Source organism: Grampus griseus, assembly GCF_964374135.1.
Source record: "Grampus griseus genome assembly, chromosome: 5".
In the NCBI taxonomy this organism is placed as follows: domain Eukaryota; kingdom Metazoa; phylum Chordata; class Mammalia; order Artiodactyla; family Delphinidae; genus Grampus; species Grampus griseus.
Window position 1 is genome coordinate 75699518 of NC_138998.1, and position 22528 is coordinate 75722045.

Sequence of the window (22528 nt, forward strand, 5' to 3'; positions counted from 1 at the left end):
GGGCTGGGGTGTGGGAGGAGTCGGTTGCTGGGGGCTTCTTAAATTACTTTTTCATACTATTTAACTTTTTCAACTCTGCGCATCATTATTTTGATAAAAATATTTTTTAAAATAAAAATAAATAAAATGACTCAAGCCTGTTCTGTGCTGTTGTCATTATAAATATACATATTCTTTTCAGGCCATATGTTCTAACTTTTGGTTTGAGAAATCTACTCACTGTGAGAGGCTGCAGGATGTAACAGAGAGAGCTTAGCTCTAGTGTCAGCTGTCTGCGTTTGCATCTTGGGTTTGTTGCTTACTAGCTTTGTGACCTTGGGAAAATTGCTCAACTTCTCTGAGCTTCATTTTCCTCACCTGTAAAATGAAGAGAGAGGTGTGTCAAGTGCCTGTCCTGGTGCTCAGCTCCATGTGACTTTGTCTACACCTTTTGATTGTACACAGCTGTCCCCCATGAGCCCCAACCCTCACAATGGGTTTCCCACCCCCTTAGAAATAAGGCTGACCCCTTTAAAGTGCCCCAGTGCTCAGGGACCCCAAGGCCCCTTTGTCCACACAGTCTCCCTGCAGCCACCCACTGTCCAGAGCTTTAGGCCTGGACATCGGCAGTATATGTGGGTCATTGCCCTTTTCTGCCCCCAGAGGCCCTGAGTTTGCTTGTTCATATCCCTCTTTCTTCTCACATCAGGCTCAGTCTTGGAGCTGATGTGGTGTTGAGTATGACAATGGCTCCATTGTTCCTGGCCAGAAGCCCATGGCTCTGTGGCCAGATGCCAGGGGTCATTTGCCCTTCTCCAAGGTCTGGGAGCAGAGACCTGAGCTCCAGGCCTGGCATGGCAGGATGAGCCCAGCCTGGTCATCGATCTGATGGAGGCATGACCAAACTCACCACCCAGCTCCCAAATCCAGGGTCTGCAGAAGTCAGCCCTCCCACTGCCCCACCAGGCAGGCGCCCTGGGGCTGTGGGTGAGCTGCAGCCTGGACTGCAGAGAGCAGCCCAGCCGCTCCGGCTCCCAGCACCTCTTCCCCTCCCACATCCTGGGTCCTGGAGCTCGGCAGGCAGTGACTGCACGCCTAGAAGGAGCTTTGTTAGAAATTAAAAGCAGGTGGGTTGTTTTTCTTTCTTTTTCTTTTTTTTTTTTGTTTGCCCATTTGGATAGAGGAGCTGCTTGCTCAGGGCTCCCTCTCCCAGGACAGGTGGGCAGTTCATGTTTATACATGTGACCCAGAAGTATATAATGTCACTGACACTGCCTGGACATGAAGGGTATCACTTCTCCCTCCACTGCCTGGACATGAAGGGTAGCACTTCTCCCTCCACTGCCTGGACATGAAGGGTAGCACTTCTCCCTCCAGCTGCTCTTCAGTGACTGGGAGGGCTCTCAGAGAGTATAGCAGAGCAGATGAAGGGGAACAGCATTTTCTGGTGGGGACAGCCCTCTCCTAATGCCCTGGGCACTGGAGAACATGCAATGTCCTTTGAGTCCCTGAGTGGAAGCTGTGTCCCCAAAACATGACCCCACGATAGAGCATGAGTGATACTACAGGGAAACAAGGAAGCAGCCCGTACAGAGGTGGGGCGAGGGTAGCAAGTAAGAAAGGGGAAGTCCTAGGTCCTTGAGACAGTGGGATGAAGAGGAAAAAAATACGTAGCCTTTGAACCAGGGATGTGGGTTCCAATCTCTGCTCTACCACATACCAGCGGCAAGTCATGCAGAACTTTGCAGCGTTGTAGTGGGCAGGTGAAATCGATCTCCTGTATCTAAGATTGGCCGATCTAGCCTTTCCTCCCTCCCTGCCTCCCATTCATTCGAGGGACATCTGGCACATACTGGAGGCACAATTCCGATCTCCCACTCAGGGCCTGGGGTGGGAATGAAGGTCCTTGGCCACTCAAAGTTCCTTGGCTAACCTGGGGAAGGAAGGGGTGGGGAGGTCCCAGGCCAGAGCCGCGTGGGGACGACGTGGGCTAAGGCGGTTTTTACTCCAGGCTTCCCCGACCCGAGCAGGTGTAGAGGGTTTTGGGCTGAGGGGTTGTCTAGGGGTAAGGAGTCCGGCAGCCCTGCTGGGTCCACGTGGATGTTGTGAGAGGAACCTTACCCTGCAGGCCGTGGCTGGCCCTTTCCCAGCTCTCTGTCCTCTCCAGCCACGGCTGCTGCCTGCTCTGGCTGTGAGGGGCACAGCTGTGTGATGTCTGTGTGCTCCTCCCACAGGCCACAGAGTGGGCCTCCAACGAGGACACGCGCCGCTCCTGCCAAAGCAAAGGGAAGACCGAGGTACGTGGCCTTGGCAGCCAGGGGCCTGGCTTAGAGCCGGCGGGAGGCTTGTGGTTGTAGGGGTGGAGGGGCACCGTGTGGGCACGAGGCCACCTGCATGAGAGGCCCAGCCTGGAGGAGCCAGGGGCTCCTGGTGCAGGCGAGGATGCAGCCTGAGTATCTGAGTGGGTGGTGAGGCAGGGAGCCGGCCTGGGAGGGAGGTGGGGGGAGGGGAGACATCCACAGGTGCAACCTCAGCTTCAGAGTGCGGTGGATCTGGAGCAGAGTGCTTTCGAATATTTGCGGTGCAGTGGCGTGACGGAAAGACACCCAGCTCTGCAGCTGGAGAGCGCGTCCCTCTATTACTTACCCTTTGTTGCTTCAGGAGGAGTGTCAGAACTACGTGCGAGTCGTGATTGTCACTGGCCGGAAAGTGTTCATGTGTGGGACAAATGCCTTTTCGCCAGTGTGCTCCAGCAGACAGGTGAGGGCTGTGCAGCGTCCGGCAGACAGAGGGGGACACCAAGAGGTTCCCTCACTCAGGCGCACAGCCTGGGAATGGGGCTGTCAGTTCAACACAAAAACCAAAACGAAAAGGATGCCCAGTTAGATTTGAATTTCAGGTAAAAAACAAACAGTATGTTAGTATCAGTATGTCCCAGGCAAGATTGGGGGCATCCTTACACTAAAAAATTATTCGTTGTTCATCAAAATTCAACCTCACCTTAGAGGTGAGGCAATTATGGCAATTGCCCTGACTCTTGGCACACCTTCCCCTCCATGACGGCTGCTCCCTCAGAGGGACTGTGGGGTGGGCAGTGAGGAGGAGGGGGAGGGAAGCAGAGGCCTAGAGAGACCAGGGACCCAGGAGGAAACAAAACTCTGGGGGGGAAAGAACAGGCAGCCCCAGGGTCTCGGGGAAAAGCGCCCCATCTCCCCATTATCCCCAGGTGGGGAACCTCAGCCGGACCGTGGAGAAGATCAACGGTGTGGCCCGCTGCCCCTACGACCCGCGCCACAACTCCACAGCCGTCATCTCCTCCCAGGGGGAGCTCTACGCAGCCACGGTCATCGACTTCTCAGGTCGGGACCCCGCCATCTACCGCAGCCTGGGCAGCAGGCCACCGCTTCGTACCGCCCAGTATAACTCCAAGTGGCTCAATGGTAAGGAGATCCAGCCCCGGGGGGCTCCCCTGGTCCTAAGCCAGCCAGCCCACCCTGACCCCCATCAGTTTCCTTCCTGCCCAACCAGAGTGGGGCAGATGGTCGCCCAAGGACCACAGCATGTTGGAGAGGGACTGTGGATGAAATCACAGATGTCCTGAGGACCCAGAGCAGATAGAGCGCAGGCTACGAAGGGAGAGAAAGAGTTAGGAATTGATGAGGAGGAAAGGTTATGGGAAAGAAGAGATCGGAGGAGGGTGATTTGAGTTTCTTGCCCCTTGGAGTTGAATCCCTGCTTCTCCATTAACGAGCTGTGTGGCCTTGAGCAAGTACTTGACCTCTCTGTGCCACAATGGTCTCATCTGTAATATGGGGACGATCATAGTATATACCTCATAGCTTGTTAAGAGGACCAAACGGGTTAATGCATATAAAGTACTTATAACAGTGTCTGGTACACAGTGAGTGCTCAGTCATCCATGTTAACTATTATTATAACTGCACTTTGCGTTGGAGGTGGGAACAGGGTTAGAGCCCCCAGGTCACCAAGCTGGTGGGGGGTTGTCAGGATGCCCATCTGAGGAAATGGAAGTAGTCGAGTACTCCCAACTCTGCCCCTTCCTCCCTCCTGGCCTGACCCACCCCTTGTTCCTCTTCTGCCCCCAGAGCCAAACTTTGTAGCAGCCTATGATATCGGGCTGTTCGCGTACTTCTTGCTGCGGGAGAATGCGGTGGAGCATGACTGTGGACGCACCGTGTACTCTCGGGTGGCCCGCGTGTGCAAGAATGACATGGGGGGCCGGTTCCTGCTGGAGGACACTTGGACCACGTTCATGAAGGCCCGGCTCAACTGCTCCCGCCCGGGTGAGGTCCCCTTCTACTACAACGAGCTGCAGAGTGCCTTCCACCTGCCGGAGCAGGACCTCATCTACGGGGTCTTCACCACTAATGTGTGAGTCCCTGCCCTCCCCCCACCCCGGATGTCAGGAATGCGCTCTGAACTGCTTCGAAGCCTGATGGCTTTGGGCAGGTCCCCCTCTGAGCCCTTGTTTCTCTTTCTGTAAAATGGGGATTGCTGTGCCTTCTGCACTGGGTCCTCTGAGGATTTTGTGACTCGCTGCCTCCTGAGAGGTGAGCCCTTGTTCTGGGTTGCTGTGACGGGCAGGCCTAGGCCAGATATGAAGAAAGTAAAAGGAGCTGGATTGTGGCTCCGGGAAGGAAGAACTTGCTGGTGATGAAAGTGAAATAGGCTGCCTTCAGTGAGGGGATGGCAGCCTCAGGAGGGTCCAGCAGCTTCCCGTCGGGGAGGCTCAGAGGGGACTCTTCACCCTTCCAACCTCAGGACTCCATGATCCTGCTAAATCTATCAGAGTCTTCTGGCAATCCCGACTGCCCTGGAAAACCCAGGCTGGGAATTAGAGCCCCTTTTGTTTCCTAAGTGTGAGGAAGGGTAACCCTCATGGAGATCATGAGACCCTCCTTCCACAGCCTCTTCTGTTTAAAGGCTGACCCATTCAGGTGATTTTTTTATAGAGAATGCTGAATGGGCGGCAGAGACCAAGAAGCACATTTGTTGTACAGGATGCTGTGCTGGGTTCTTTGTAAGGACAGAAACATATGAAGCATAGAGTGGAGTTTGCTTACCTAGGGCCCCAGATAGCAGGCACTGGATGAGGGCCAGGTTAGCTACAGGAAGGATAGTCTAAGGGGATGGACAGGGAGGAGAGTAAAGCCGGGAAGCTGGAGCAGAGAAGCCATCCAAGCCAGGGGACAGACATGCAGCACAGCCCACACAGGCCATGAGCTGACAGCGGGGACTTAGTGACCAGCCCGCTGTCAGCAGCAGAAGGTGGGCAGCCGTGAGCAAAGGGCAGGAGTCACTGCAGACGCATCAAGGGAAAATAGCATTAGTGTAGACTGCAAATTGTTTATATATTGTGCACCTTCACCATGCCCCAGGTTCTTGTCATGGTGGAGGTCAGGGGGATGGGGGACACACCAGTGGGCAAGAGCAGCCCTGACTCTGCCCATAAGGACCTTACATTCTCGAGAAGGGCCAGTTTTAACTGTAATAAATCCTATAGAGGGAAAGGGCAGTGTGCAGGGAAGCTGTGATCAGTGTGGAGGGTCGATGATCAGGGAAGGCTTCCTGTAGAAAGTGACATCTACAGGATGACTGGGAATTATCCTGTAGCTAGGGGAGAGGAGCATTGCAGCCCGAGGGAACAACATGTGCAAAGCTTGGGGTGGGAAAAAATGTTGGAGGAACTGAGAGGAGACCCGTGTGGCAGGAACCTGGCAGGTGAAGAAGGGAGAATCAGCCGAGGGGTGGGCATGGGAGGATTATGCCTGGAAGGGCCTTGTAGACTGCTTTAAGGGTTTTGATCTTTATCCTAAGAGTAAGGAGATGTTATTGGAGGGTTTGAAGGAGGACAGGGACTAGCTCAGATGTGCATTTTGTAACACTCACTCCGGCTGCTGTGTGGATAATGGATCAGAGGAGACCGGACGGGCTGCAGGGACAGTGCAGCATCCTGGAGGAGACAGTGGGGACTGCGACCAGGCAGAGGGGAGCGAAATGCACACATTTGGGAGAGGGACTGAGTGCAGAGAACAGCCCTGGAAACACTTGGTGTAGTGGTATCCTCTCTCCAAACTGCCCACATCAGACTCATAGAAACGTCTGAATCCATGACTGAAAGGGATCTGAGAGGTCATCTGGCTGCGGGTGGTGGGCTGCAGCATAGATTACTGGTTTGGCAACGAAGTTGTTGTTGGGTTTTCTTTTTTTTTTTTTTTTTTTGCGGTACGCGGGCCTCTCACTGTTGTGGCCCCTCCCGTTGCGGAGCACAGGCTCCGGATGCGCAGCCTCAGCGGCCATGGCTCACGGGCCCAGCCACTCCGTGGCATGTGGGATCCTCCCGGACCAGGGCACAAGCCCGTGTCCCCTGCATCGGCAGGCGGACTCTCAACCACTGCGCCACCAGGGAAGCCCTCTTTTTTTTAAATAAAATAAATAAAGCAGAATCGATCAGAATAAAAATATCAGAGTATAATGTATTTAGTAAGGGTACATATTGCTTCATGAAAATTCATTGCAAATATGTATGTATGTGTCCTACTGAGCTGTAATATAAAATATATTTCTTACAGTGGGCCAGGGACTAAAATGTTTGAAAACCATTGACTTTATTTGACCCTCCCACTGAATAAACGAAGGGGATGAGGAGGTAGCACAGAAGGATCTACCAGTGCTTCTCATCAGCGGGTCTTTCTTTACCGGAGGCTTTCCACGGTGTGAAAACCATGTTCCTCCTTCTGTGATACCCCTGTGGTGCGGAAGGAACCAGAGTCATCATAGGTGCCTAGTAAGCCTTGGAGCTGTGCCATGCTGTGATTTGACAGCTGGCCATGGGATTTAAGGGGAAGGTGCCGAGGCCTCCAGGGAAGGCAGCATGCCTCCATCTCTTGCCTTTCAGAAACAGCATTGCCGCATCTGCTGTCTGCGCCTTCAACCTCAGTGCCATCTCTCAGGCTTTCAATGGCCCGTTTCGCTACCAGGAGAACCCCAGGGCTGCCTGGCTCCCCATCACCAACCCCATCCCCAATTTCCAGGTACAGCTTCTCCTCCCCTTTCCCTCTCCTCACATACCACCCTCCCCCAGACTACCAACCGCAAGCTGATTCCCAACTACTTAGTGCAACCACCAAATGTGTCCCTGCTGATCTATGCCCATCTGTGGGGTCTGCGATGGTTCCCTAAGAGGGTGGTAACCTCAAGACTGTGGAGCAAGGAAGGGAGAGTGGGTGGGATGCAGAACAAGGGAGGCTGCTCTGAGCCATCTCTAAATATGACCCCTCACCTCCAGAGAGGCAGGGAGGGTGGACCTCAGCTCTACTCAGTGTAGGGAATCAGGAGAGCAATCACAAGCTATCTGGCCAGAATTCAGGGATTTTTAGCTGGAGTTTGCTTGCAGTCTACCCAGTATGGGTACTAATGCCTGGAGGATCTCTGAGTGCCAGGAGTGGTCAGAGCCCAGCCATGGGTGGTGTGAGCATCCCCAGTGTGGAGAAGGGGAAGTAGCCATGGGACAGAGAAAACTGCAGATGGTTGATTTGCATATCCATCCAACTTCCTGACCAGGAGGCAGAATGGAGCAGGGTAAGACCTCAGGCTTTTCAGTAGTACAATCCTGACCCAGATCTAGCCCTCTCTGTGTCACCTTGGGCAAGTCACTCAACCTCCTTGAGCCTCTTTACCCTTATCTGGCACATGGGGATAATACCATCGACCTCATAGATACGTTGGAGGGTTGATATGCACCTGAGGTGGTCTGTAGAATGTAGTAGGTGCTCAATAAATGGTAGTTGCCTTCCAGCTTTGGTTTAGAAGGCATAAGAACCTTGAGCTGATAGGGACATGGGAGAAGGAAGGCAGGGCTTGGCCCAACATGGGGGAGGGGCACCTACAGCGACAGCATGAAATAACAGGACACTTGTTATCCACACTCATATGATCCGTTTCTAGATAATCCAGCCCCCCTTTCATCTTCCTTGTCCTCTTCTCCATCCCTGGTAGGTCCCTCATCCTGTCTTCCCAGCCTCATTTTCCCTTAGTTCCCAAAGATGAGACATCTTCCTGGAAGAGGGTGCAGGGCACTTAGCGGGGGATTTTGTGGGGCAGGGAGAAGGGATTGGAGAATCAGAGTCTGGGTTGCGAGGAAGGAGGGATACGGGACCGCGGCAGCCCGGCGGCTGGTCACGCGTGACCCGGTTCCCTGCCGCAGTGCGGCACCCTGCCCGAGGTGGGCCCCAACGAGAACCTGACAGAGCGAAGCCTGCAGGACGCACAGCGCCTGTTCCTGATGAGCGAGGCCGTGCAGCCGGTGACACCCGAGCCCTGTGTCACCCAGGACAGCGTGCGCTTCTCACACCTCGTGGTGGACCTTGTGCAGGCCAAGGATACGCTCTACCACGTGCTCTACATCGGCACGGGTGAGGCCGCCCCGCCCCGCCCCGCCGGCGCTCGGGGTGGGAGGGGGTTGAGCGGCAGGGTCTGGGCCGCGAGGTTCCGGGGCCTTTAAGGCCACCCTGATCTGGCCCCTCCAGAGTCCGGCACCATCCTGAAGGCGCTGTCCACGACGAGCCGCAGCCTCCGCGGCTGCTACCTGGAGGAGCTGCACGTGCTGCCCCCCGGGCGCCGGGAGCCGCTGCGCAGCCTGCGCATCCTGCACAGCGCCCGCGCACTCTTCGTGGGCTTGAGTGACGGCGTGCTGCGGGTGCCGCTGGAGAGGTGTGCCGCCTACCGCAGCCAGGGGTAAGCGGGCACCGCGGGAAGGCGAGCGGGCGCCGCGGGAAGGCGCCGCCGGGAAGGCGGCCGGGCGGGTGCGCCTCCAGACGCAGATGCCTGCCGATCGCACTGGGAGCTGGCGCTTAAGAGGTGGAGCTTTGGAGTCAGGTCGTCCTGGGATGGCGTTCCTGGCGCAATCTCCAGTTGTGTGCCTTTGGACAAGTCATTTAACCTCTCTGAACCTTGGTTTCCTCCTCATAAAATCTCTGCAGGGTTTTTGTGAAGGATAAGTGGGATAATCTGCCGAAACCACTTAGCACTCACCTGGGGAATATATGTGTTGAGCAAGCGGTGGTGGCTGTCGTTATCCCTGTTGTCAAGCCCACAGTTAGGGCCTGGTGGCCATCTCTAGACCACGTGATTTACTCTCAGTCCCTTCAGTTCAGAGAGTGGTCTTTATCTTTGAAATCACAGCACTTGCTATGCAGATGTGAGGGCAGATAGGAGATGATACTTTGAGTCAGCCCCAAGTTTGCTTCTGTAACTTCCCCACTTAGAAGAGGCAGAAAGGCCTGGCATGGGTGGGTTGGAGGTGAGGAAACACGTGGAGATGGGACGTTGTCTTCCCAACAGCTTCTGCAATCAGTTCTCCTTACCTTAGCTTCAGGTGGATTCACAAATTTGGCAATAATGACATTGACGTTTAAGGGGGAAACAAAAGCCTATTCCAAAGCCAAATGCACATGTATCTCAGACTCCTAAGCATGTGAGGCTACCCTTTAGCTGCACCCGTTCACTTTGGAGATAATTCAGAAATGGCCTTTAGCTGGCATAGCCACAGCCATGTGGGCTTCTGTGGCCTTTGCAACACAGGGACCTCCTGGCTGTGCCCATCTGTCCTCAAGATTTGGGAGACAAATGGCGTCCAGGCTGCCAAGGGTTGTTTTCCAGCCCCGGCGGAGTGTGCTGGGATCTGATCAGAGGCCTGGAGGGCCAGGGAGGAGGCTAGAAGGTCATGGTGTGACAGCGGGGAGTGGGGGGGAGGCGAGCGCAGTGGGCAGATACCCAAGCTTCCCTCAGCCCCAGCACAGGGCTCCATCAGCAAAGCACCGAACGTTTGCGAAGCCCTCCCACGCTCAGAGCACTTCACGGGGCTGTCGGTGTGAGAAGAGGGAGGCAAGATGAAATAGGTCTGGAACACTCTCACTTCCCTCAGGGCTCTAGATGTCTGGCTGGGGAGAGAGACCTTGGCCTGAATCTGACATGTGGGGAGAGAATGGGGTATAATGGGAGGAACTTGCGTGGTGGAATTGGATGTACCTGGGACCCCATCTCAGCTTCGTCATCTGCCAGCTATATGATATTGAGCAAGTTACTTACTTAACCTTTTGAGCTGTGGCTTTCTCCTGGGGAAAATAGGGGGAAATGTGACGAGGCAGATGGTATTTACTTTTGGCAGACGAGCTGTAAGGATCGGGAATAATGCTCACGAAGTGCCTAGTCCAGCGAGTCATCATTGGTAGCTAGTGTCCTTATTCCTTTTTTATCTCCGCCAATGCATTTAGGGGCCCTCCAGTCTCCTGGGCTCTCCGGAGTCTCAGGATTTGTGACGCTGAATACAGACAGCACTGCTTGGCAATGAAGCACGGCATTTCTCTCTTATGTGCTTCTTTAACTGCTGTGTCGTTATTAAACTTTTCACATGTACCGTGTTCTTTAAGAGGTTGTAAATCCTTGAAGGCAAGTCCAATGTCCCAGTATTTTTTATACTCCACCAGGGGGCCATGCCCAGCCCCAGCCACAAAGTGGCCTGCTACACATGACTGATCCTGCAGTTGATTGATTGCTTGGCCTGAGAGCAGGCTGGTGCAGGAGAGGAGTGGGGAATGGGACTGGAAAGTGGATTGAGGCCAGCTGAGAATGCCAAGGGAGGATTTTGACTTGAATCCTGTGACTGGAGGCACTGAAGTGGTCTTTGAACGGGGGAGTGGTGTGATGGGCAGTGTGAATAGGTGTCTTACAAAGATCAATCAGACAGTGGCGAGCAGCATTGTCTCGGGACAGATGGTTGGCCAGCGTGAGCTGCTGTGGCTCTAGGCCAGATATGACGTGATGGGGTCTGCAGTGGAACGAGAGGAGGGACAATGCCGGACGTTTCCCCATTCACGTGGTGCTGCAGACAGGGGACAGGGAGTTCGCCAAACATGGCCAGGTGGAACAGCAAGGTAGACAGAGGTCAGTGCGGCGTCTGATACTTTTGGTTTCCTGAGTTTGGGATAAGAGGCCTTGATATGTACAGTGGAAACCCTGCCATAAAGCTATAGGTGGATCTAAAATGTGAGGTCTCGTTACTGCAAAGTTCTAAAATGACCAGAGTAAGCCCGTGCTGCCAGCAAGCTGTGCGCTCCGGGAGTCTGGGAGCCAACTGCCCATCACACTATATCAGAATGTATGCTGTTGTGAGGCAGTTTGTCACGGGGTTTTACTGTGTCCCATGAGAGACCTTTCCTGCGTCTATCCTCATTCCTTCCAAAGCTGGCAGGAAGCTGAGGGTGGTTAAGCAGAGGCCCCTTCAGGCCCCCTCCTCTGTCCAGAATCCAGAGGCTTGTCTCCAGCACCCTCCTTTCACTCAGGCAAACCTCAGCCCCATGGGGCACGACCAGGACCCTGGCCTGGCCAGAGAGACTGGTGCTCACAGGAGGACGAGCAGAGCGAGTGAATGGCTGACTGGCTCTACAAAGCAGGTGTTTTATGCATGGAGAACTGCCCCCTTCCTCCTTCCAGCACGCCTTTCATGCTGCCCTGGAGGGAGGGGCCCCTTATTGCCAGCTTATCCCAACCTCCCTCCCTGGCAGGGGGTCTGGGCCCCATTCCACTACCATCTTAAGTAATGGCCACTTGCTCCCAAGCTCCACCCTGGACAGCTCCCATTGTGAAACCCTTGCTACTGCAGTGCTGGAATCCGCCTGCTTGCACATTTCACCATCCATCTCTGTCCTGCTTTAGAGCCCATGAAATGAACCTGTTGCCTTTTGTAATGGCTGCTTGAGACACTGCAGTAAAAAAGACATGATGATATATTATTGGTCTGATGGCTGCTTTTATGAAAGGAACTCTAGACTGCCACCCACTCCTATAGTCAGAGACACTTTCACTCTCCTGTGCTTGGAGCTTTAATTTTCTTAAGAACATTCTCTGCTCTGGAAGCTTTGGAGTGGCCTTTGGCCAAAAGCAGCAAATGTGGAGAAGAAAAGAGCTCAGGCGCTGGTGCCAGGGGGGTCTCGCAGGTCCCCTCAGGCGGCCAGGACTGGGGCAGGGCAGGGCAGGCGTGTCCATGGAGAATCTGGTCTCCTCTTTCTTCTCTGGGAGAATTGTGAGCAGGAGAGGCTGAGGGCAAGGGATCCTGAGTGAGAGGCTGGGGCCAGCATCTACTCTGTGTTTTTCTTCACTCTTTTCTTATCCTGTCATGGATTGGAAAGACAAGGCACTTCATCTCTTGGCTTGAGAACCCTGACAAAAGTGGCCCTGGAACAGTTCTAATGCTGTTCATTGCAATCACCTGAGGAGTGTTTCAAAGACTCTGGTGCCTGGGCTTACTCCAGTCCAGAAGGCCCGGAAATAGGAGGGATTTTTGTTTCGTTTGCTTAAGCCTTTTAAAAGATCCCCAGGAGATTCTAATTTGTTGTCAAGACTGGGAACAACTGTTCTAGAACTGGTTAGGCCCTAAATGAAAGAAGTAGCATGAGGCAAATTGCATTCCTCCAGAATCTTCTGTTTTTATCTGTGTAGATCAATTCAAATTATCTGCTCTCATCCATTCTCCCTACTGGCAGACATTTGTTTTTGATGGATAGAATCGTATATATGTATGTATGTATGTATTATTATTAATCACTCGTCATGGCTAGTTTTTTTTTTAAGCTATTTAATCTATGTTGCTTATAAAGTGCCGTATCAATGCTTCTAGAGTTTGATGCCCATTTCTGAGAACTGAGGGAAATACACTCAGGAGTGGGCTTTACTGAGTTCTGATTGGCTGAATCTGCTAGCAGCAAATTTGACCCAAATGTCAGCCAGTAAGCAGAACCTCAAAACCACAGGACGCTGAGACTACTTTTGCACATGTATTGTATTCAGTCCTATGATGTCTAGTTTGATGTATTTGCTGGCGAAACACACCTAAATCAAACCATTGATCCCAAATGAAAATACAAGCACCCGTACGTTGTATAATTCACACAAATTGTCCTTGAGAGAATAAAATGGAAACATAGTCTTGAGAAACAGATGAGTGTTCTGGATTCCCAGGTGGGCCAGGGTATGTTTACTGGGGTCCAGCGAGGCTGTCACCCACTGAAACCCCACGCATCACCTCCTTCATCCGAGGTCATGAGCGGGGGCTACTCTTCACTGCGGTGCGCAGGCTTCTCATTGCGGTGGCTTCTCTTGTTGCGGAGCACGGGCTGTACGCATGCAGGCTTCAGTAGTTGTGGCACATGGGCTCAGTAGTTGTGGCTCACGGGCTCTAGAGTGCAGGCTCAGTAGTTGTAGCGCACGGGCTTAGTTGCTCCGCAGCATGTGGGATCTTCCCGGACCAGGGCTCGAACCCGCGTCCCCTGCATTGGCAGGCAGACTCTCAACCACTGAGCCACCAGGGAAGCCCCACCCTCTTCTTTATAAGGTCTCTGTATAACCTCTTTTCTCTTTGGTCTATTGAACTCACTGAAAATAAAGAACTCACCTGACAGGTGACTTTGCCTGAAGTTTCAAGAGAAAAGAAAGATTCTATCCTGAAGACACCAAAAGGGGCAGCCCCTTGACTCCTTTGTGTATCCCTTTAGCCCTGGGCAGCCTTAGCCCCTTTGGCCAAAGGAAAATCCCTCTGCAGACTCATGTCATCGCATGGGCTCCCCCACCCTCTTTGTCATCCAGCACCTCCTTAACCCCAAACTTCTTCTGCTTTCTAACCTCCAGTTACTGCCTCACTCTCACTCTCAGTGCTCTCCTAGACCCTCTGCAGCAGGCCCACTGCTGTAGAGCAGCCAGACCTGGCCAGAGAGGGTGGAAATTGGCGAAAGGAGGCAGAAGGGACCCAGCGAATCCCCTGAGGTTGGCAGTGGGCTCTCTGGGTATTGGAGGGAACTTCCTTCAGGCTCCAGAATCTGATATTCTGTTTACTTAGCAATGGACAGCAAATCCCGATTCCACAATTCCCATATTGTTTTTCCCCTCCTTGGAGTCTTACCAGTAGAGATTTAACTCTTGTTGTTGTTGTTAAAAACTGTAGAGGATACAATGACTAAGTCAGAAGTAAAAAGGGAAGAGAGGAGCCTAGGTTATGAGAAGTGGGGGCTTTGGGACATGCATCAGCGTGTGAACCGTTACCTCTCCGGGTTCATTTGAGATAGATCTGCCTAGGAATAATGGGGACCTGGGATGTGACCCCTGGCTCATCCCAGCCTGAGCTCGTTCTTATGATGCCAGTGCATTGGCCTCTGGGTCCTACCACTGAGCAGCACAAACGTGTGGATGCCCAGGTGACCCTGGACTATGCCCAGGTGTCCCCTGACCCTGCACCTGTGTTTTGAGGCACGGGCTCACGTTCACTCAGTGTGTGAAGTAAGACACAGCCTCCAGCTGGGAAGCAGGTGCATGAGGGGAAGAGTGTGGTGGGGAGGTCTAGGTTCTAGCCTCAGCTCTGCCACGTACAGTTTGCGTGATCCTGGGGAAACGCCTATTCCCTTCTCTGTGACTGTTTCTTCCGTTGTACAATGAAAAGGTTGTTTTGTGGATCCCAGTGATTCTCAGTCTGGCTCCCATTAGAATCACCCTCAAGCATTTTTGTTTTTTGCGGTACGAGGGCCTCTCACTGTTGTGGCCTCTCCCGTTGCGGAGCACAGGCTCCGGACGCGCAGGCTCAGCGGCCATGACTCACGGGCCCAGCCACTCTGCGGCATGTGGGATCTTCCCGGACCAGGGCACGAACCCACGTCCCCTGCATCGGCAGGCGGACTCTCAGCCACTGTGCCACCAGGGAAGCCCCCCCCCTCAAGCTTTTAAATCCCCAGCCCACCCACCCAGAAATTCTTGTCTGGGGTGGGCCCATGTATCAGTATTTTTAAAAAAGATCCTTTAGGGACTTCCCTGGTGGTCCAGTGGTTAAGACTGCACTCCCAGTGCAGAGGGCCTGGGTTCGATCCCTGGACAGGGAACTAGATCCCACATGCCTCAACTAAGAGCCCACATTCCGCAACAGAGATCTCTCACGCCGCAACTAAGACCCGGCGCAGCCAAATAAATAAATACCTACTATTTTTTTTTAATGAAGGAAATTTTTTTTAAAAAGCTCCTTTAGTGATTCTAACGTGCAGCCAGGGTTGAGAACCACTGGGCCAGATCATCTGTAAGGGCCTTTCCATCACTATAATCATGGTGTCTAGCAGGGAGGAACTACCTCTTTGGATTTTTGTTCACCGCATCTTCACCTGTGGCCCTAGATGAGGACTGTGGGGCAACCAGACTCAGGGAAGGCAGTAATCTCTTGGCTAAGTGTGTGGGTTCTGGAGCACCATAGTGTGAGTCCATGGTCGGCTCTGGGTTTCCTCCATGTAACATGAAGATAATAAGAGTACCTTCTGCATTGAGTTGTTGTATTGAGTTAATTCATGCTTCTAAAGTGCTTAAAACGTTGCCTGGCACACAGTAAGTACTCAGTGAACTTCGTTATTATTGTGGAGGACAACTGAATGAAAGAAGTGCCCAGAGGAGAGTGTCCAGGTGTATTCTTGGGATGCAGGTGATGGTGGGAGTCCAGTGGGCTTGAGTCTCTGGACCTCTGTCTGGCAGGGCATGCCTGGGGGCACGGGACCCGTACTGCGGCTGGGACGGGAAGCAGCAACGTTGCAGCACGCTTGAGGACAGCTCCAACATGAGCCTCTGGACCCAGAACATCACAGCATGTCCTGTGAGAACCCTTTTGTACCCCCCACTAGGGACCTCTTCCCCCGAATTCAGGCCCTGACTCTCCATCAGTGTCCCCACAGCCCTGGGACCTTGTACCTTCCCTGCCCCTGCCTTGTGTGACAGGGTCCTGCTCCTGGTGTGTGTCTTCAGGTGCGAAATGTGACTCGGGATGGGGGCTTCGGCCCATGGTCACCATGGCAACCGTGTGAGCACTTAGATGGGGACAACTCAGGTTCTTGCCTGTGTCGGGCCCGGGCCTGTGACTCCCCCCGACCCCGCTGTGGGGGCTGTGACTGCCTGGGGCCAGCCATCCACGTTGCCAACTGCTCCAGGTATGTGAAGACGCAGGGCTTGCTGGCGGTGGCCTTGGAATGGGGGAGGGGGGATGGAGGGAACGGGGCATCCCCAGCCAGCTGTTTGCACTAAGGGACAGAAAACACTTCAGGGCTGTGCAGGGCACTGGACAGGTGGCTGATGTCTGAGGCAGGAAACATGAGCCCTGGGAGAGTTTCCACTCCAGTGGGAGAGAACTTTCTGCCTTGCGGTGCTCTTCATACGAAGAGGCGTGGGGGTTATCCCTAGCCAGATCATATCCTCAATAAGCCTTGCAGTCCCAAACAGGATAGCATGGGATGGTTGTAGCTACCTAACCACTCTGAGCTTCTCTAAATGAGGGTTACAGTGCCCACCCTGAAGGTTGTTGGGAGGGTTAAATGAGATCATATTATATATATATTTAGAGAGAGAGAGAAAGAGAGAGAGAGCTTGCACACTGCCTACTACCTGAGGACTCCCTAAAGTGATTAAAATAAATAACCCATAATTCTTGACACTCTTAAAATAATTTTATATACACTACATTTATTAGTTTAACCATCACAACCTCATGGTGTAGGAATACAATCATTATCCTTACTTTAAAGATAAGAGTATGATGAGGCACAGGTGGTTTTGGTAATTTGCCCAGCCTTAAACAGCCAGTAATTGGTAGTGCCAAAATTTGAAAATTAGGGGCAAAGGAGACAAGAGTGGGTGGTGTCTTGAGGTTGGAGCAAAGCATGTGCAGTAGTAGAATGGGGGAGAGAGCATGGGTTTGAATACCAGGGTCTGCCAACCAACAAGGCTGAAACAAAGGTTGCAGATGGCAAAGGCCTTCTCTAGAGAATATGTCCTTTTCCCCTGCGACTAGAGGCCATGTGGGTATATCTTTGTGCTCTAACCCTAAGCACAGCCTGATATATGGAAGAAGGCTCTCAATGCATGTTTGAGGAGTGAACAAATGAATGAATAAGTCATTCCTGAGAAGGCCTGGTTAGGAACTATCTCCTGTCAATCGCACTTCCTGACAACAATACAAAATCCATCTGTGCAGATGTGATTAGATCTGAGAAGCTAGAGCTCAGAGGGTCATTTGTCTCTATCCCCTCCGGCCCCACCAGGAACGGGGCGTGGACACCGTGGTCATCGTGGGCCCTATGCAGCACCTCCTGTGGGATTGGATTCCAGGTCCGCCAGCGAAGTTGCAGCAACCCTGCTCCACGCCACGGGGGCCGCATCTGCGTGGGCAAGAGCCGGGAGGAACGGTGAGCTAGGGCGTGGCTATTGGTTTCTGCGACAAGCCAGCCCCGAGGTCGCCGACTACCCGGGCCCCCTAGAAGGTGGCCTGGATTCTCCAGGTGGTCCAGTGGACCCTCGTTTTCCCAGTCTCGCAATCTCAGTGACCTCTCATAGGGAAAGGGGTGCCCGTTCCCTAGAGTAACGACTCCTCCCCCTCTCCCCGTCAGGTTCTGTAACGAAAACACGCCTTGCCCGGTGCCCATCTTCTGGGCATCCTGGGGCTCCTGGAGCAAGTGCAGCAGCCACTGTGGGAGCGGTGTGCAATCGCGGCGTCGGGCCTGTGAGAACGGCAACTCCTGCCCGGGCTGCGGCGTGGTGAGGGCCGGGCCGGGGGCGGGCGCGGGATGCCTGGACCTCGAGCCAAGAGGAGTGCAGAGAAGGGGCGGGGGGCGGAGCGCGGGACAGGCCTGGGGCTGCGAGGCTGTGCAACAGCACCAGTCGTCCTCCCGAAGGAGTTCAAGACTTGCAACCATGAAGGCTGCCCCGAAGTGCGGCGCAACACGCCGTGGACGCCCTGGCTACCGGTGAACGTGACCCAGGGCGGGGCGCGGCAGGAGCAGCGCTTCCGCTTCACGTGCCGCGCGCCGCTGGCCGACCCCCACGGGCTGCAGTTTGGCCGGAGGAGGACGGAGACCCGAACCTGCCCCGCGGACGGCTCTGGAGCCTGCGACACGGACGGTACAGCCCTGCGTCTCCCCACCCGCCACCCTCCCTCCCAGGCCCAGAGCGATGGGGCGGGGCCGGGAGTGAGAGCTGGGGGAGGAGGGGGCAGGGAGGGGATGTGCGGTTTGGAAGAAGGCGGGAGGCCTTTGGGCTGCCGTGGGAGCCCTCTGTGGCTGAGGCCAGCCCCCCTGTATCCCCCCCAGCCTTGGTGGAGGAGCTCCTGCGCAGCGGGGGCACCTCCCCGCACACGGTGAGCGGGGGCTGGGCCGCCTGGGGCCCGTGGACCTCCTGCTCCCGAGACTGTGAGCTGGGCTTCCGCGTCCGCAAGAGAACATGCACAAACCCGGAGCCCCGCAACGGGGGCCTGCCGTGCGTGGGTGACGCTGCCGAGTACCAGGACTGCAACCCCCAAGCTTGTCCAGGTAACCCTCCACTAAGGAATCTTGGCCCAGGGAACCCCTCGACCAGGGAACCCCCATCGGGGAGACTCCCAGGCCTCCCCAGGCTACAACTAACTCCTGCTTGGAGACCTCTCCTCCCTGCCAACTCTGTACAGGGCCCCCAGAGCAATTTTCTGCCCTGAACATGGACACGGCAGCTACTCGCAGGGACCAGGGCATTTCCTCACCCTCCGTGTCGCTGTTTTCTCTCCTTTAATGGGTTAGCTAGACAAGGAGCTTGATTTGAGGCGAGGTTGGTTTTTGGTGTCCCCTCTGCAGCCTGCATTTCTCCTGCCACCCCTGAGGGGAGGGGGACTCCCTGACAGTGGACCGTAGGGCTGGGGCAGGGCGGATGTTGAGGGCAGTGTGGCCCTGAGAGGCCTAGCCTGGGTTGGGCCATGCCTGCACCTGCAGCCCCTCTTCACCCACCCCATCGCCTTGCAGTGCGGGGTGCCTGGTCCTGCTGGACCTCTTGGTCCCCATGCTCAGCCTCCTGCGGTGGCGGCCACTATCAACGCACCCGCTCCTGCAGCAGCCCCGCCCCCTCTCCGGGCGAGGACATCTGTCTCGGGCTGCACACGGAGGAGGCGCTGTGTGCCACACAGGCCTGCCCAGGTACGAAGTGCATCTGGCAGGGCCTGGGGAGCAATGCGGAGCCTGCGCATCCCCACTGAGGGGGTCTGGGTGGTTAACCTCATCCCAACCCACAACACACAGAAGGCTGGTCGCCATGGTCTGAGTGGAGTGCGTGCACGGAGGATGGAGTCCAAAGCCGTGGCCGGTACTGCGAGGAGCTGGTCCCCGGGCCCAGCACTTGTGCTGGAAACAGCAGCCAGAGCCGCCCCTGCCCCTCCAGGGAGATGCCCGGTAGGTCTTGGAGCCAGCACCTTCACACCAACCCTTCCTGCCCTGAGCCCCAGCTTCCTTCCCCTTCTGAAGCATCCTGCGGGGTGCCAGCACCTTCACACCAACTCTTCCTGCCCTGAGCCCCAGCTTCCTTCCCCTTCGGAAGCATCCTGCGGGGGCAGGATGAAATACCGGGGCGGGAGGTTCACACACTTTGGGCCTTTGCACGTCCTCATTTGACGGATGGGCCTACCTTTCTTAGAGGTGGGGCCTGGGGGGAGACCAAGGGAAATGAAGGTCCCCAGGTGCAGTCCCACAGGTCGGCGCTGACCCAGGGGCCCTCCGAGACACACACCAACACACACCGCCCTGGAGGGACTCACGTCCTCTCCTCCCTGCCTCTTACACCCACTCTGCTTGTCTTCCTGCAGTGATCCTGCCTGCCTCCAGTGTGGATGAGGCCACTGGCTGTGGAGGTAAAAGGAACCTGCCCCACCTCATGATGATCCACGCCCCCCCCCTCCCCAAGGAGGAGACCCACCTACTCTGAAACCTGGAGCCTCTCCACTTCTCGCTCCAGACCCACAAACCTTGTTGAGGTCCCGCACTGCTTTAGACCACGTGTAGGAGAGTCTGGGCAATTCCATCCATGCCCCTCAGCTAAGAAGTGGTGGTCAAGTCTGTATTCAAGAAGAGTCACCCAACTCCACACCACTGGCTGCCTCCTCCGACCCAAGCCACAGGTGGTCCTGTGAGACAGGCCCCTGGTGACAGGCCACGCAGCCTTCCTGTTTCTGATGACTCTGGCTTCAAAGCCCTTCCCTTTATGTCTCAGAGCCTCCTATTGGGGGGCAGTTGGGGGTCTTCACAGTGGCCCTTTTCTTACCTCTTGTCTCTTCCCTCTCCCAGAGTTCAGTCTCCTCCACCTGGTGGCCACAGGCATCTCCTGCTTTGTGGGCTCTGGGCTGCTGACCTTGGCGGTGTACCTGTACTGCCAGCACTGCCGGCACCAGTCCCAGGAGTCCACGCTCGTCCATCCCGCCACCCCCAACCACCTGCATTACAAGGGCGGGGGTGCCCCCAAGAATGAGAAGTACACACCCATGGAATTCAAGGTGGGAGTCCTCTCGGAGAAGCAGAGGGCAGGGTGAAGGGTGCAGTGGTCCTGGCCCTATGCTGGACATAACTAGGCTGGGCACTCGGGAGAGAGCAGTGGCATGGTGGGCAGAACACTGTGTCAGCAGCCAGACGTTCTCTCATTGACTGGCTCCTGATTTCCTTGCTCTGGCCTGTCCTCTTTCCCCGTCTCTCCCTTCACCCCTTCCTCTCTTGTTCTTTCCTTCTCCCACAGACCCTGAATAAGAATAACCTGATCCCCGATGACAGAGCCAACTTCTACCCATTGCAGCAGACCAATGTGTACACGACCACCTACTACCCGAGTCCACTGAACAAACACAGCTTCCGGCCTGAGGCCTCACCTGGACAACGGTGCTTCCCCAACAGCTGATACCACTGTCCTGGGGACTTGGGCTCCTTGCCTTCCTAAGGCACAGAGCAGGTGGAGGTGGGACGGTGGAGCCAGTTTGGTTTTCTCCCTCTGCACTAGGCCAAGAACTTGCTGCCTTGCCTTGTGGGGTCCCATCTGGCTTCAAAGAGCTCTGGCTGGCGGTGACCATGGGGGAGAGGGCTGGCTTCAGGCTGGCACACGGCTGCAGTTCCAGCTCAGCCCGGGTCTCTCATGGCCTCCTTGGAACCCACCATCATGCTGATCTCCCCTGCCATGTCTGGGCTGTGGACCTACTAGGCGTGTGAGGGAATTGGAGAGTGGAGATGGCAGGAGGGCAGGCTTTTAGGTTTGGGTTGGAAATGACAGCCCGTGTAGCTATCAGGGGCTGAGTCTGCCCCTCTTTGGCTGGCCCCAGGAAGGGCCTGGGCTACATCCTGATTATCTCTGAAAGAAACTAGTCAAATGACCCCAGTAGTTCTGGATTCTCTGCCCAGGGCTGGGTCATTGTGGTGCTGCCCCAGTGTGACATGGGGACCAAGGCTGGAGCAGGTTGTCCACGTTTGCCTAGCAGTCTGTGCTTTACCCAGCGACATCCCTCTGGTCAGAGGCAGTGAGGACGGGGGGCTGGAGACTGAACTGTGCTGAGAAGTCCTTTAATCTGGGCTGGCACATTCCTCGGCCTTTCAATCAGAGTGCACGAAAGGTGACCCAGGAGGAAGGGAGGCGGGAGGCCAGTGGAGACGGCTTTCCAGTTGCTGCTCAACAGAGCTGTTGGCTGAGACCCGCGTGGGAGTCTCTGCTGGGCCCTCATCTGTTCAGGAACGCACACATGTACACACACAATCACAATCTGCCGCAGCAACAAAAAGGATGTTGGGCTGTGGCATTATTAAAGATGATATCCAGTCTCCAAACGTAACGTCGTCTTCGTGCATATGTGTGTGGGCTCCTCTTGGCCCGGTCTGGTCAATTAGAGCAATGCACTGGGGTGACAGATGGTCTTCTCAGGGTGGGGGAGATGACCCCAGTAGAGTTTGACTTTAATAGAGGATAACTTTCCATTTGTGAGTAAATCTCCACATACACACGTTGCCCTAAACCCTTGTTGGAAAAGAGGGATGATCACAGATTCACAAGTAGGGACACAAGTACACCAAAGGCAATACAACGGGAGATTTCTGCCCATTGCCTTAGCAGCTCTAATCGGCAGCACTTCCACAGTGGAAATGTGTGAGTCCAGCAGGGGAGTATTGATGAAGATTATTTTATGAGGTGCTTACATTGCTGAGTTTAATAAAACCAGAACTGACTGAGAAATGAGTAAATCTGTGAGGTGGGGGAAGCCCTCTGTAGTTTTGGCTGGATTAAATCAAAATAGCCTCAAAGCCTCAGCCCACCACATCCGTGCCACCATTTTGGATGAGATTGTTGGACATGTTAAGTTTAGAGAGGAATTTCCTGACTTAATTGGCTGGATCAATTACAGGATTTGCAGCAAAATCTATTTGTAGGTCAGGCTGTAAAGTGTGAGATCCCGGTGGTAGAGGAAGTAGAGGATCTTGGGGAGGGGAGGAGGAGGAAGAAAGGAGCACTCCTGGACCTCGTGTCTTGGACTCCCTTGTGCTTACTGGCTCAACTGCAATAGCCGTGTCCTCAGTCCAAGGTGGAGCCCAGTCAGTGACAGCTCAGGGGACATAATGAGTATTTCTGCAGTTTGGGGATTCTTCACTGAGTTTCTATTCACCCCATGAATCCAGAGCCTGTAGGGGCCTGTGTTAGA

The 22528-nt window shown here is 54.7% G+C and overlaps 1 protein-coding gene across 2 annotated transcripts in view; it reads left to right on the top strand.

Moving 5' to 3' along the window:
* SEMA5B (semaphorin 5B) overlaps positions 1-20952 on the top strand; it is a gene marked incomplete at its 5' end in the record, with an annotated part of 39675 nt that extends 18723 nt beyond the window's left edge. The window contains 18 exons of one of the 2 annotated variants that reach the window (XM_082655391.1): positions 2214-2276; positions 2641-2739; positions 3206-3419; positions 4086-4371; positions 6899-7034; positions 8207-8414; positions 8529-8736; positions 15556-15673; positions 15823-16004; positions 17112-17255; positions 17457-17604; positions 17742-17967; positions 18156-18374; positions 18837-19007; positions 19110-19259; positions 19670-19714; positions 20148-20353; positions 20590-20952. In XM_082655391.1, the coding sequence (XP_082511517.1) occupies positions 2214-2276; positions 2641-2739; positions 3206-3419; positions 4086-4371; positions 6899-7034; positions 8207-8414; positions 8529-8736; positions 15556-15673; positions 15823-16004; positions 17112-17255; positions 17457-17604; positions 17742-17967; positions 18156-18374; positions 18837-19007; positions 19110-19259; positions 19670-19714; positions 20148-20353; positions 20590-20748 (2982 nt within the window). In that variant the 3' untranslated portion in view covers positions 20749-20952. The remainder of the gene's footprint in view (positions 1-2213; positions 2277-2640; positions 2740-3205; positions 3420-4085; positions 4372-6898; positions 7035-8206; positions 8415-8528; positions 8737-15555; positions 15674-15822; positions 16005-17111; positions 17256-17456; positions 17605-17741; positions 17968-18155; positions 18375-18836; positions 19008-19109; positions 19260-19669; positions 19715-20147; positions 20354-20589) is intronic. The other variant, XM_082655390.1, reaches the window with a different exon arrangement.
* Positions 20953-22528: the final 1576 nt, after the last annotated feature.